Source organism: Camelus dromedarius, chromosome X, assembly GCF_036321535.1.
Source record: "Camelus dromedarius isolate mCamDro1 chromosome X, mCamDro1.pat, whole genome shotgun sequence".
Taxonomy (NCBI): Eukaryota; Metazoa; Chordata; class Mammalia; order Artiodactyla; family Camelidae; genus Camelus; species Camelus dromedarius.
In genome coordinates, this window is record NC_087472.1 from 49,612,247 (window position 1) to 49,627,945 (window position 15,699).

The window sequence follows — 15,699 nt, forward strand, 5'->3', positions numbered from 1 at the left end:
TAACGTATGTGAAAGCACTATATAAACTATAAACCAGTATATACGTGTAAAGGTTTTTACTGTTACACCTAGCCAGTAATTTTAAACTTCCAGATATATTTTCAGGCAGAAGGCATGAAGGAAATATTTAAACTTTACTACTCTTATTAAATACAAAAATGACAAAAATGTCACTTTGATGTTCTTTAATTCAAATTTTAATGTTCATTAAACAATCTTGAATGCAGTGGTTCAAATTACTCCCTAAAATGCAAACTTAGTTACTATTGAATACAATAAAAACTTCACACACATACCTAAAGGCAAACTGTAACCTTTTTTAAAAAATTCATACTCAACATGTGTTTCAAAAATGTGCTTATAGCAAGCTAGAATCAGGCTAACAGAGCAGTAATAGTTAGGACACTTACTGAAGAAATGTAAATGGACACTGTATAAAATATTTTAGAAATTAATATAACATTTACTAGTGTAGTAAAGAAATATTATTTTAGTGACAACACATATTCACATGTTCTGTTATGGTTTCAAATGGCATCAGCTCACCTCAAGTGGAGTAACATTGCCACATTTTGCCTTTAGTGTTTTGGTTTTTCCTTACAGCTAATATTTTTTTATGTTTTCTGTTTCTGATCAAGAATCTGCTTAAACTAAGATAAAATGAATGCAATTAAAAGAGAAAATTCATTGAAGAGCTCCGTGGAAAGGACTTCATCAGTCCACACTGCACTGCCTACCTCATACATATCAGCTAGGTTCTGGTCCATTCAATATTGCCATGAGAAATATTTTCTCATCAAGTTTTCTTCCCCCTTCTTCAGCTTCCTTTCTTTGTCCACGCCTAAATGGAACTACATCTATGCTAACATGACCCAAATTACAGTCCTCCCACCTTTAAAATCAAGAGCCTTCCTAACTGGACAGAAAACTTTCAATTATTGAGCTCCATTGCCCTTTCTTGGATGGGCACTTTTACATTTTTCCCACTAATACAGAAAAAGATCTAAAAAGAGAAATTTCTTGAGTTGTATTTACATTTAAAAACTGAAATTCCTCCTGGGAGGGGGGACACAATGAGCAGTCATTCAATTCTATGGGACTAAACTGCAAAGAATAAGAAAAGCTTTCGACTCTGGCAGACTAGGGATTAGATAAATACCATACAACCTCACGAAAAAGAACATGTCCCTAAAATAACAAAAATCTGTCAGTCTTCTAGTATGACAAGGAGCAACCCAAAACAACTGCAAATGTAAGAAAGGAACTACTCTCTTCAGAGATCACGATGTTCAGCATGTGACCATCATCAAAATGACCACTCTTGCAGGACATGATCAGCATGAAGACTATAATGTTCCATTTGGGGAAACTAGGAATTCAATATCGAATAATTATTCCAATCCTAGAGCAGAAATACTTCACAAAAATCTGATTTAGTGCTATACTCCTATAATGTGTTTTAACCCCAAAGGCCATGATTCCTCTGGTGTCAACAGATGTTTATTTAACTTCTGGAAGATGGTTATTCATGGGTCCTAAGCACAGGAAAGCATGTTAAAGTCAACAACTGGACTCACGTAGTTTGCCAGGTTTTGATCTGCTAACAGCTGTAATGAGTACTGTGTCCATTAAGCGGATAAATCTTTCCATAGACAACAGAAGAATGAATTCAAGCAAAATATACTAATTTAGTTAAGCACTAACTAACATGAGCCAGTACACAGCTGTTAGCTAGGATGTATAAGCTCTATGTCTGCTTATGCTCTGTTCACTTCACATGTTTTCTGCACAAAGCATTTAATTTCAGCTTCAATTCAACCTTAGCATGTTTCTGGGCTATCTCTCCTTCCCAACAGTGAATACTTGTAAAATGTAAATACAATTTACTAGTAGAATAAGCAAAATATATTTAGACAGGTAAATGTACCATAAACATTGTATGATGTACTGCAAAGCCTATTTAATGTTATTTTCATTTTCCACAACTTTGAACTGTATACATCATTTACTGTTCTCTGCATTAACGTAGGTTAGCTAAGAGTTAACCACATAACAGTAAAACTCTACCTAGGTAATCTGGAGATGAGACAAAGAAGAATTTGGATAGTTTTTAAGATCACCACTTTCCCCTTGATAAGTAGCCTTATACAGACTGACAGCAGGAACTTATTAAATATTTGTTGAAATGAAGTGAAAAATTAGTTGAACTGAAAATATATATGTATTATATATACATACACACATGTATATGTGTGTGTGCAAACTGAATTTATAATTGGCTTATAAAATTGGACACCCAAATTATGTACTATGCATAAAATGTACTATGCAGAAAATTTCTATGAATGAATTCCCCTTTTGTCTTCCTCAGATAAAAACCTAGAGGGCGCCCATAAAGTTTCTTTTACAAAATAAATTTAGAAGTTTATCAGTTCACAGGCTATTTTCAAAGCAGCAAGCTTAACATTAACAATAGACATTTAATTATACATGTTTGCAAGTAATCTTATTTTCCAGAGTTATTTACCTTTAAATATAATACATGTAAGGGTCAAGGTATTCTGAACAAATAAAAACAAATAACATTTTTCTCATCTCTTTTAATTTTTGGCACCTAATTTTGTATAGGACGACATGCAGAACATATCAAACTCTAAGCTTGAGGATCTATTTAAAAGTCTAACATAAATGAAAAGTCAGCTTTCTTACATGAGGAAAAAAAATGTTTTTCTAATCCACAGTTGCAAATTCTACTACAAAAACATATGTCTCATAGAATGACTAATTTTATGAATTTTTAAGGATGCATATCCCTTGCAACAAATATATGTCAGGGAAACAATACTAAGGTTAATTAACTACAGCCATTCTTAAGTGGAAATATTTTATTCCAAGCTCCTCTTAATGTGTATTTTAGTTATGATATAAGTAATTCTCTAGATTCAAAAAACAAAACTATTGCATCTTATATCTCAATAATTCACTCTTTTGTTCACTCTCTTCACAGCACCTAGAATATTGCCTGGCACCCCAGAGTACACTCTACACACACACACACACACAGACACACACACTCACACAGACACATACACGCAAGCACACACAGATACACACATACAGACACTGTTATGACACATCTAATCATGAGAGACCAAAATTATTGTGAGGTTTTTGTTTTATTTATTTAAATTTCAATAATGAAGTAGATAGGAGTTTTCCAAATGTCTACATATTAAAGATAATATTGCAAAAAGGGTATTCACTAGGGGCTAACTTATACCCTCTGGAGAACTATTTCAGGTGAGCTCCTTGGGAATTTTTGTAATTAAACTTCCTTGGATTGAACTCAGGAGGGGAGCCATATCATAAAGCATCCCACCCTATTGTCTGTTGTGTTATATAGAGCAAGTCTTCAGTGTCTGAATGTTTATTATCCTTTCAGAAGTATCAAGGTCTAACATACATATATAATAACATTTTATGGATAGTCACATTAAAAATTTGATATCATTTCCATGAATTTGGTGTGCTGTAATATGGCATTAATCTCAACATTCTTAAAATTGGTATTATGTAAATCACACTGATATACCCTACTATCAAAAGCCATTAAGAGATAGCATAGTCTTATATGATAATTAAGTATGCATTTAAAATTTGTTTTACTTCAATATAGCCGGGTATCTCACAACTGATGCACAATGTAGATAACACATTAACAAATGTAACAAAATAAATTCATCAAAATATTGTTGGTGACGATATTACTATGCTTCTTAGACAAACAAGTGAGAGACAGACTTCTTCCAAAATAACTGAAAGCTCAGAATCTAACATATTGCTGTAAGCTATAATGGTTATAACTGTTAATCCAATACACCTTTTTACACAAACCCATAAACACATGAGTGGAAAAATAGCACAGATGTTCATCTCTAATGCAATTTCCATTCAATTTCCTAAGTGCGGTCCCTGTGTGCAAACTAGCTTAACGTTATGTTTAGCTTGCAAATTCTTTTAATAAATAATGAATGCAATAAAACTGGGAGATCAATGGCAAGCTGAGAAATCATAAAAAAAAAAAGCCTTTTGTGTTCAGGCTGTTGCCCATTTCAAACTTTAATCCGGAGACAGATCAATATTACTTTTTTCTTTTTAACCCATCACATAAATAGCAAATAGACTAAATGTAGCCTAAATGCTGTTACCAGCTAGCAGTTGCCAGCAACCTGATAAGATCGTTGGACACAATTGCAATTGAATGTTTTATACCTTAACATACGTCCTACATTATACACTATTAAGCAGTCAACTAGTTTAAAAATAAAAAGGTTATATAGCAATAAAAATACTGTGGTTCATTATTTTTTAAACTTTCCTGTACTATATATTTTTTCCAGTAGTATAATTACAAAATTTTCACCACAATTTGCTCTAATAAACTAAATAATTGTAATGGGTCAGTGTAATACATGCATATGAGTAGTTTCAACCTCAGGGGTCCTAGATGAAAGGAAATGTTACTCTTCAAAATTAATTACACCTGAAAGAACTAAGCTATTCCTTTAAACGGATGAGGGGGATACTTTCTGCAAATTTGTGTTGCAGTCAGATGGCTTTTGAGATTATCCAGGAAAAAAGTAAATAGTTATACTGAAGTATTTGTCTTTCCATTCACAAACTATAGATAGAAGGGAGGAAAACCCTCTTCTTACACCAACTCATTTGTGATCAACACGCATTCACTCTTTGAAAAAAGATCAAAAGTCAGCTGCCACCAGGGTTAGTGCTGATATCAAGTAGTATAAATCTAAATAGCTGAGAATCATTTTATGGTAGTAGGCTTGTTTTCTTTATTAATTCTTGCTTATTTGTAATATGAGAACTTCTCCTGTGGGTTTTCACTGAAAAGAAACTATCAAGTCATGCTATCTTTACAGATCTATTTCATTTAAACATTCTAATTTCATATAATAGATTTTGATAGCTTTATATACATATATACATATATTTGTGAAAATTTTATGGCATGATTACAAATGGTTTTATAATGGAATTAAAATTTGAGAATTAGGGTCTTTCTAATATCTGTATATCTTATGTAACTACTTCTTAGCTTTTTTTAAGGCACAGCAATTTGTGCAAAGAATTCTGATGAGAGGAATAAATGTGTGTGTGTCCATGACTGTACTTAATTAACACATGTGAATTAGGTGCCTAAAATGTACGTGATATCAGGCTTAATGAAGTTTTACAATGAATATTACTGAAGTTAAAAATGACCCTTAGAAATTATTATTACAAATCCAATGTTTTCTTTTATGCAACAAATTTGTCCATAACTTACTGAACTTCATTATAAACTTCTCTTTAAACTATACTGTAGATCATAGCATGTACCCTAAGCTTCCAAGATTAGCCTAACACTGGAGATAAAAATTTTCCTGAAGAATTTGAGACCTCAAGAGTATCAGTTAACCATGTTTCCTGTTTTTCCTATTCTAATAAAGTTAACAATAAAATTATGATGAGAGAATACTGTAAAGACCTGCAAAGAGGAACTACCTCTGAAAGCTGTTTTTTTTATATATATATTCTTCAGAAAGTTGAACAAGAGAAAAACTAAATATCCTTCTTCAATTTGGATTTTCAAGCATCAGAAATTAACTAAAAAGTTCTAACACTGACAACACTAAACTCAAAATACTTCGCAACAATTGATAGAATTGTTTCTCTCCTAAAACTAAGGCAATGATGCCATGGGTTAAAGGACATAAAGTATTGATACTGATGATATTTAATGCAGGTAGGTACTAAATTTCACTAGAGTTATAACAGAGTTCCTTTTGCTGTGCGTATGCTTTTCTATAATCTAAGAAATTAAATTATAAAAGTGGCATTTATTGCTACTGATTGATTTGTGATTTACGAATAATTACCCAAAATAGAAATGGCTGAAATACACTGAATTGAAATAAACTTTTCTACTATTTTCAGAATCGCAGAGTGAGGAAATGATGAGTACACACAATGGACAGACTGTCTCCTTCGTACTAAAAAGAAATATTAAATCCTGAAGGAGTTCTAAATCCCTTGGTAAGAGTACATTGCAGCTGCATTAAGACAACAAGAAGCTTATTAGTAAGGATTTAAAAACTAACACCCTTCTGTAATCAATTTGGATACAGCATTATTCTATTTATAGTGACACTTTCAATGTGTCCCAATCAAATATTACTTATTCTCATTTTTCCTACCAAGATTAAATATTAATGTGAGGCACTATTAAGCAGCTACATTATATTTAGGTTTTCATATATCGATTTCCACCATTTTGGAAGAGTTAATATAGCACGAAAATTAAGGATCTTTCCCATGAAGAAACTTATGATTGGTTTGGTATTTTTCTCTGATTCCTAAATAAAAATAAAATAAATTTAGTCGTTTTAGCAGAAAATGGAAAAAGGGATGCCGCCACTTTAAAAGCTTCAATTTCTTTGACATTGCTGGCAGTGTATGGGAACATTAATGCATCTGTCATGATAACAAGCTAAGAATAACATCTAGACATCAAACCGAGCAGAGAATCCATCTGAAGTGATTCATTCAGATCTGTCTCATTGATTTATTAAACACAGGGCAACATCTGCAGCCTCACAGAGCCGCTTGGTGAAATTAATGCAAGATCAATTCAAATGGAAAAAAGTGTAAAAGAGATAAATCAAAACACAATTTGCATGCAGTTCCACAATCAGGCTTATTGGGTGCAAATGCTCAATTTCCCTTCCAAAGCAAATGTGTTTAAATGTTGTTTTATCTTTTTAGAATTGTGTGATCTGAAGTGACAGTGAAGAGTTTTGCAGGTTGAGATGGTGAAAGGAAAGAAAAGGAGGAAAAAAATGCTACCAAAGACCTTTTGAATATGCAACAAGAATTTCATTAATACCTAATTGTTTTGCTTTTGGGGAAAGGTTTGATTTCCTTTCTCCAAAAATATAGATTTTCAGTTTTTTTTGTCAATTAGAGCAGTTTTAATATATATTTGAAATGTATGGAATGGATAAATCTAAATCATTTGTTTCTTGAAATGCATCAGATAAAGTGCCACTGGAGATACAGATTGCTAACTGAAACATAGTATATTATGATTAGGGTTTCTCACAATTACATTTGCCTGCTAGAAGCACTTTTCAAACATCTCGAGATTTCATTAAGACAAAATAAGTTCACTTATGAAAGCATCAAACAATTCAGACTAGATATTTTCTACAGGTATTAGGGATTTTCTATGTGAAACCATCTGAAACATTATGTCTGAAGACAATCACTTCCTAATTATTTATTGGCATTCATGGACTACACATGGAGTGTAATATCATACATAAATATCCAACAATATTCTCCATCATACCATGCATCATTTCTTTACTGTAATAACCATCACCTAATAATGAGTGTTTGGGGCATATATGAAATCCAGCTAAAATATTAGAATAACACAAAAATTGTTGGTTTTGCGGAAGTGTGCGTTTAAAATGAATGTACACGTTGGAAGTTCTGTGCGCTGGCACATGACTAGATTGCTTTAATTATAATCTTGACATCATTCTCTAATAAAAGACAGTGCATTGTTGATTATGTGACTGCTTTTAATAGACAATATGACTATCCCCTCATTATACCATGAATTAAAATGTCTGCATTTACTGCCCAGATTAATTTCTAAAACCTTTTTTTATCATTTCTGAAAATGTAAGTCAGACAAGATATTAGCCCAGGAAAGTGATGCAAGTTCTTCAAAATTTTGATTTTGCTAACTTTACTATGAAAAAAACGTCAAATTTCCAAGTAAATTGTTATTCTTTGTGGATGATGAACTATATTCATCAAGTGTGAATACAAAGCCAAATTCATTGAATGCTTAAAATAATCCTACTTTTAGTATTGGAAAGTAGTAGTTTTAAACTGTTGCAAAAGTCATGTTAAATCATGTCTTCCAACGCACTAAAATGTTTTCTTAATCATACATTCTTGTTTCTTTAAGCATCCATTTAACTACATGTAAATGACTGAATAACATTTAATCAGTTGGTCCTCAAATGAAATTAACCACCATCATGAAATCTGACAATGTTACTTTTATATAGATTGGTAGATAAAAAAGGAACTAAAGTGTGTTGGCTGATCTTTCACATTTACTGAATATCAATTTTTAATTTAATATTTTACTGCCACATTAAACTGTGAAGAATTTAGTAACGAAAATCCATGGCATAAGTGAGATTTTTAGACATTTGTTTTCGGAATCTGCCTGCATGCTCTGAAATTAAAAACTCCAAGTTCTCTTGGACAAGAAATGGAAAAAAATCACAGTGCTTTATCTGCAAAAACAAAGATCTACAACAGGATGACAATTTTTCCTATTTGGTTTGGTCTTTTGTTCATCATTTTCTTAATCATCTTCAAAATAACCTCTCTTACTATTAATTTCTGAAGTCAAAGGGCATCAGGGAAAAATACTTGTATAGCCTTTGGCAACTGCAGTGATGTAAAGCTTGACTTATTTAACAGAACAATAAATAGTCAAGAGTTTTCATCTTTTTATTCTCTAGTAGCTGAGGTAGGTATTATTTTCCAACTTCTTTTCTGAAAAGACAACTTTGAATATTTTGATAATTTAGGAAATAAAAATACTTAATCTAAGGCACTGATTGAGTTATTTTCTGACTTTCAGTACTGTCAAAGAAACAATCATGTATGTATTTTACTCATTCATTTTCCTTCAGTGCACATTAATAAAAATGTGCCCTGAGCCAAATCAAGATGCCACTTAGTGGTAACACCTTAAGGTCTTTGCAAATGACCAATTTGAAAATGGTCCATTTTGTGTGTTCTGGAAAAGTATAGGAAGCATTCCAAATTAAAATACCCTCAGTCAGGATTTGTACTCTTCCCCAGTTATCTGACAGAGAGGGGAAGAAATGTTTATTATGTAGGAAAAGAAAATTGCCAATGACACCATTACAAAAAGCCCTTCCATTCAACAATACATTATGGAAATGTATCCATCAGGAGATGAAGATGAACTCTTTTCAAATAAGAATGGTATGTAAGAGTTTCCACTCACTGAACATAGACTTTTTCCTCGCACTTTTCCCCCTTTTAGCTTAAAGTGCTAGGAAGTCCTGAATCCTGAAAGACAATCCTCTTTAGCCAGGTCTCCACTGGTACATCGCTCACCTTCACTGGGCATCTCTCCTGATTCATCTTTCACTGCCTCTCATGGCATCATTCTGCTCATATTCCAAATCTCTCTTCTCTTACTGGCTCCGTGTCACATCTACCTTGTCTCTCTCGGGTCTCATTCTTATTTTCATCCCTCACGTTTCTTTGCACGGAATAGAAAAGTCATAAAAATAAGGTTTATTTCAATACGAATTTTACAATTTTACAAAATCACTCAGATGTTGGGAATGATTTAAGGTACACATCCCTGTAAGTAACATTATCTAAAGTCATAAAGAATCCATTATAAGTATTGTCATATTTTGTAATTTTTAACTACGTGATTATGAGGGCATTTTGCAACAATAAAACTTGTTAATGTTATTTTACCATTAATGAGATTTTTTCCCACCAATTGTGAGGGTTTGTTTACTATCTAGAAATTGCAGTATAGGTGGTGTTTCTAGTAGTTTTCCTCATCTTCATTCATGGATTGAATTCATAGAATATATTTCATAAATTTTTACAATTATATATTGCAACACTTGTAACACAATTATAGAAAATGCATGTAATAAATAAAATACTCACAAGGAAAAAATGCAATTGGAGGCACATGCATCATATTGCAGATATATTTCTTCTTACATTTTTAACATTTCTCTATCACCTTTATACACACACATACATAAAAGCAATCTAAGCCCCCCCTCAAAAGTTAGCACTGTAAATGCTGTGATAAGGAGTAAATAAAACTTAACTGAATAAAAATAACCTAAAAACACATCGCATAACAAAGTCCAAAAATAGTATAAGAACACCTGCCTCTGGATACAAAGTAATTTATTATTTTTTTCTTTCAGTAAGTAGTTCTAATAAAAATTAATTAAAGAAAAGTTTCTATTTACAGTGTAAAGCATCAAAATCACATTAAAATACTAATCTTTTGTTAAGTGAAAGTCAGATATTGCTCAAGGATGTGTATGTTAATTATTAAAGAAGGTAGAATTTCCTATGTGTAATAATTGTTTCTTTTTAAGAAGGGGCATTGTAAAAGAGAGAGGGAAGGGAAAGAGGAGAGGGAGGAGGAGGAAGAGAAGAGAAGATAGGTTTTCAGGTCTGCAGTTGTTTAAATGTGAGTATTTTTAAATGACAACAAATAAATGGCCCTCATCTGAAGTCCCTGCTGATCCTCTGAGTTTGTGTATTAGGAGAGTGCTTTGTGGTCAAAATATCTTTTCTACTCTTAAAACCTATAATTGCCTATTTTATTGAGGGAGTAATTATCTTTTGTGTTTTAAGGTCATCTATCTTTCTTTAAAAAAAAATCTGATCTAATGAACCAGGTTTATAAGCCCCAGACATGAATCAGGTAGTTCTCACATGAACAGGTTTCTGTTTAATTGCTAGAACACAGGAGAACACTGCTCAAAGGAAAAAGAAAAAGACAAACAAAAGGTTCCCTTGTAAGTTCTGTAGCATTCTTATTGTAGCAGTCAGCAACAGTTTGTCCACGTGTTCCCAGTATACTTCAACTATACACAGTAATTTGGATTTTACAACAGATATGACAACTGAGTTGGTTTTGGTTCATAAACCCAGATGTCTTAGGATTTAAAGTTGCATTGTGAGAAAGTCTACCTCGGCTGAAGTTTTCCGCAAAATGATCCATAGCAGTACTGTTTTACAACAAAACCCTTTGCCCCTTTAACCTGGTGATGGTGATTTGGTTCAAATGCTAATTACATCTACCAAATGAGTACTTTCCTAGCAAATACTACCAGACTGGAGATGGAATAAACACTAAGAAGACTAATTCACAGGTCTTTAAAAAGTCAAGTCATCTTGAATGTAGTTTACTTTTTTTTAAACTCAGAAACACTGAATACAATTTGTTTGTGGACATATGCAAATGGACATTGTTCCATAATGTACTTCTAAGCTGTGATATGAAGAAGGTACACTTACAACCAGAGAAGCTGGCTATCATCATTTAAGGAATCCTCTCTTTGGGGGAATGGGATCCTTCCAACTGTTTGCCTAGGGGGAAGACCTGAAAGCATCCTCTCTAGAAAACCTACCAACTTTTATCCTACAACCCCCAGCCCAAGCGTTCATGCCCCACATTGCCCTCTGCAGATGACCCAAAGGGACGATCCCAGGAAAGTGATATCTGTCGATCTTTTTTAAAAACAGGCTCCATCGACTTTCCTGTATCGTGTACGGGGAAGCTTTGCGCAGCAGGCATGAGCACTCGTTCTCTCTCTCTCTCTCTCTCTCTCTCTCTCTCTCTCTCTCTCTCTCTCTCTCTCTCTCTCTCTCATTCTCTCTCTCTCTCACACACACACACACACACATAAACACACACCACCATCACCACCACCACACACTCTACGCATTCTCACAACAAACACGCAGGATGGGGAACGAATCACCCTCTGGGATGGATTCTAGACTTCCAACCCTCTGCATCCCCCAAATGCTGTGTTCTGGTTTGCCAGCTTAGGAGCCCAGTTTACAGCTCAGCCAGCCCTCTCCTCCAGAAAGCCCTTGGTGTCCGTGTCCTGCAGAAACCCTATCCGACCCGTACGGCCACAAAAGAGCAGGAAAGAAAACCAAATAGAGAAATTAACAAATAACCACAAGCAGCCAGAAAGCCATGCAAGATATGGGCGAAAGGCTGGAAAGTTTCAGTACAGGACCGCAAACTGAAGTTTGTGCGGGACTTTCTTAGACCCAAGCCCTGCCACTGAGCTCGGACTAGAAGGGACAGGCAATTAATGAGTCCTTTCAGTCCTCTTTCCTCACCGACTTACAGCATGAAGAGTAGCGCAAGCTAGTTAGGACTCACTCTTTACAGACAAAGTTGGATGAGGATGATGAGACATGCAGAAGAGGGCAAAGGGGGAAGAGCGAGCTAAGAAACGATATCTTACCTGGCATTGGTGCAATCGGTGAACAAAGTTTCAAAGTCTTTCCTGGTGATGAGTTTGCAGCGGTTCACCCCGGGCTGGATGGCCCCCAGCCCGCGGAGTATCCGGACCTGCTCGACAGTACACACCACGGGGGATATGTCCAGTCTCTTCAGCTTGGTGTACACCGTATGCAACCCTCCCACCAGGTGCTTGAGAAAGAGATCAAAGACTTGCGGCAGGCAGATCAGTTCCTGGCCGTCCATCAGGAACGAAGCCACCTTCACCCCATGCATGTCGACCATCCTGCACTCGTTGGTGTTGGTGTTGGTGTTGCCGCTGCCTCCGCTGGCACTACCGACCCCTCCACCCCCGGCGCTGCCGCTGTGGTTACTGGCCATGAAACTGTTGATCATATTGGGAGTGAGACGAGGAGGCTCTCCAGGAGTCGAGTACAGGGGTTCGGCCCGAAACAAGCCCCCCGGGACGCCTGCGCCGCTGGAAGTTGCAGAGATCACTGGAGGTGCAGAGACAGCCATGGTCATTCAGTCTCAATTCGTTGGTCCTCAGGCCTTCGCCTTCTCGCCCTGTCTCCTCTAGGTCCCCTCCTACTCGCTCCCTCACTCTCTCTCGCTCGCTCGCTCGCTCTGGCGCGCTCTCGCTCGCTCCGAACTGTTCGCAAGTCTCCAGTAGCTGGGCTCACGCTCACGCTCACGCTCACGCACCACCCAGCAAACAGTGAGCGGCCCCGACCCGCGGCGGCCCGAGACCCCACCCCCAACACACCCCCTCCGGAGACTGGCAGCGCCCCTCAGCCAATGGGTCCCACCCCCTCGGCTCCCGAGCGCGCCGAATGGCTGCCGCCCGCGAGGAGGTGGAGACTCCCTGGCCGGCCTCCCGACTACCTGAGGCTGTTCAGGGCCAGCCGGTGAATGGGGATGGAGCCCGAGAAGGGGGCGGTGTGGTGCCTCCGCTTCAAGCCTGGTTGTCTGAGGAGAGAACGTCCAATGATTACGCAGAGCTCTCAAAGTGGCCTAGGATGCGAACTCCTCCCCTCCGTGCCCCGAGAGTGTCGCGATGGGAACACAAAGGGGGATTCCAGACTGCTTCGCCCCAACCTGCTGCCACCCTGCACCCGGGTTCAATAGAGGAAAGGGAAGTCGCAGCTCCAATTCGATTTGCACATTGCGCCGAAACTCTGCGGGGGAGCTAAGAGATTGCTTCGCCCATCTTCCCAGAGAAAGAGTCCAGTGAGTTCAGAAGTAAACAGTTACCCTTTCTCTAGCCCACCTAGCGCGCTTGGTGTAAGTTGTCCCTAATCTAGCGCACGGAGGAACCAGCGTCCAATATCGCACTGAAATCACAGTTGCAGGTTGCACACCCACTCCTACGCACTGACATTCAGCAGGCGCAGTGAGCCTGTGTACACTTGGGACACAGGCGGCGACTTGGTTTGGGGGTGGCGGACGGACGCCTCATTTTACAGCACTTCCGCCACTGCCCTGGAACAGACTCGGCTTTCTGTGTCCCTATCCCTTAGTTTCAGGATTTCCTTGTCCCATCCTTGGCTGAAATTGATAGGAAAAGTTCCTGTATGACTCAAGACAAGTCATTCCAGAATATGAGATAAGAGCGAGGGCTTGCGCTCTTTAATATTGCATTTTCTTCCCTCCTCGGTGGGCTTTGATGGTTCAGTGATTAGCGCTCGACCTCCTGAAGAGTAAGTAGCTCAAGATTCCTCCTTTCCTGCTTGTCAGGTGCCCCTAAACGCACTATAAAAACTCGTAATAAGCAAAATGTCTAGGCAAGGTACATTACAGAGAAAAGGCATGGTCTTTTCCACACCTGACATGGTGGTTAGATCACTGTAGTAAAGTTGTTGTAAGACTCCTTGTCGACCTTTGAAATCAAGGTATTTCCTTTCCTGTGCTCCTGTTCTTTAGAGGCTGTTATTCATAAAGTGAAATCCATGCTTTCATATCCTTACAAAACTTTACCAACGTTATAGCTAAGATAACATCTCTCATATCCTTTCAGAATGTAAATAATTTTAGAAACTTACTGAACTTTATTCAGCTTTCCTTGTAGTTAGCAGTATTAAAGAGGGGGAATAAGTGAGCTTTTATTTTCCACCCTTAATAATACACAGGTGTTTTAAACTGGATTTTTCTGCCTCTCTCTTCAACATATTTTCTCCTTTTATCATTTCATCAACCGAGTAGTAAGAACTACCTTTTGACTAGCTCCATAGTTTCCATTTTTAATTGTATGGAGTCAAAGTGCTAAGAAGTTGTGATGATAGTTGTTTTTGGAATATAGTGAAAAAGGACTCAACATAATAGACTGCAATGGGTGTAACCACAAAACACTTTTAAAAGGCATTAAATTGTTTTTGCTAGTTTGCTACTGTTGTGGGAAGATAATAAGGAACAAAAAACAATTGAGAAAGATAGCAGAGGCAGAAAAAGCTTTAACAAAAAGTGGAGGTTTTTAAAAAAGAATAGAAATGTACTAATAGAAGTGTTTGTTTTTACCAGTTTTTTTAAAAGATAAATCCCAAATTGTGTTTAACAAGTATTTTGACAGAAATGTCTATTAAGCTATGTGTTTAAATAACTTACTTTGATAACTTACTGTGATTGAAATTTCCAGAAAGATAAAATTGGACTTTAAAGAAAAGGGTTTGGTTTTGTTTTGGTGTTTATTTTTTTTTAATTCCTCTAACTGCATTAAAATTTCTAAGGCCAAGTTGCTCCTTGTGTATTGCTGCACTCACATGATCAAATCCTTTTTGTTCTCAGTGATTTGGAGTTTTCAGCAGTAGGACATTGCCCAGATGTTTTGATATTTCAAATTAAAGAAATTCTGGTATATAGAAAGGAAAGGTAGAACATTCCGGCTGCAATCATGATTTGTAATACTGAAAATCAAATGTACTTTGACAACTTTAGAAAAGGCTCAAACTAAATATGTCTTATATATTTAATATGATCTATCAGATATGTAGTAATAGTTTAATTATTACCAGAGATTGAGGTTCAAAATTCTAGTATGAATACTAGAGACTAAAATTGGTCATTGATCATTGAAGGGTTAAAGCCCCTTGGCAGCTTTACAAACACAGAAGAACTTTGGCTTCTTTATTTGAATCCCCTCCCATCTGTAGCCTTCTAGAAAATAAACTTGGTAATTTTCAAAAGGGATACTTGTAATTTAAAGATTTAGTCATTTACAGCTGAGAGGCCAGGTGTTGTCTTCTTGGGTTTTCTTGAGAGTTTGATTACTCTATTTCTATACTGCTCTTTCTACTCTTTTAATATCTATGCTTTTAGATTGAGACAATCAAACTTCCACATGGAGAGTTTGTTTTTAGCCCTTTTTGACTTTAATGTCTTCCATAAGCCAAACAGATTTCTAAATAAGGCTGGGTTTCTACAAGGCCAGAGAAAACCTTGTGTGTCGACACCCTGTAAGTTGGAACTGCGTGAAGCAATATAAAATCATAAAGACTGCAGTAAATAGAGTCCCCTTGGGAGATAACTCTCTATGGAGAGGCACACTG

At 36.4% G+C, this 15,699-nt stretch overlaps 1 protein-coding gene across 2 annotated transcripts in view; it reads right to left on the bottom strand.

The window, feature by feature from the left end:
• Nucleotides 1–12,879, bottom strand: part of DACH2 (dachshund family transcription factor 2) — a 496,681-nt gene extending 483,802 nt beyond the window's left edge. For both annotated transcript variants that reach the window (XM_064483001.1, XM_031446133.2), the window contains exon 1: nt 12,162–12,879. In XM_064483001.1, coding sequence (XP_064339071.1) covers nt 12,162–12,682 — 521 coding nt within the window. In that variant the 5' untranslated portion in view covers nt 12,683–12,879. The remainder of the gene's footprint in view (nt 1–12,161) is intronic.
• Nucleotides 12,880–15,699: the final 2,820 nt, after the last annotated feature.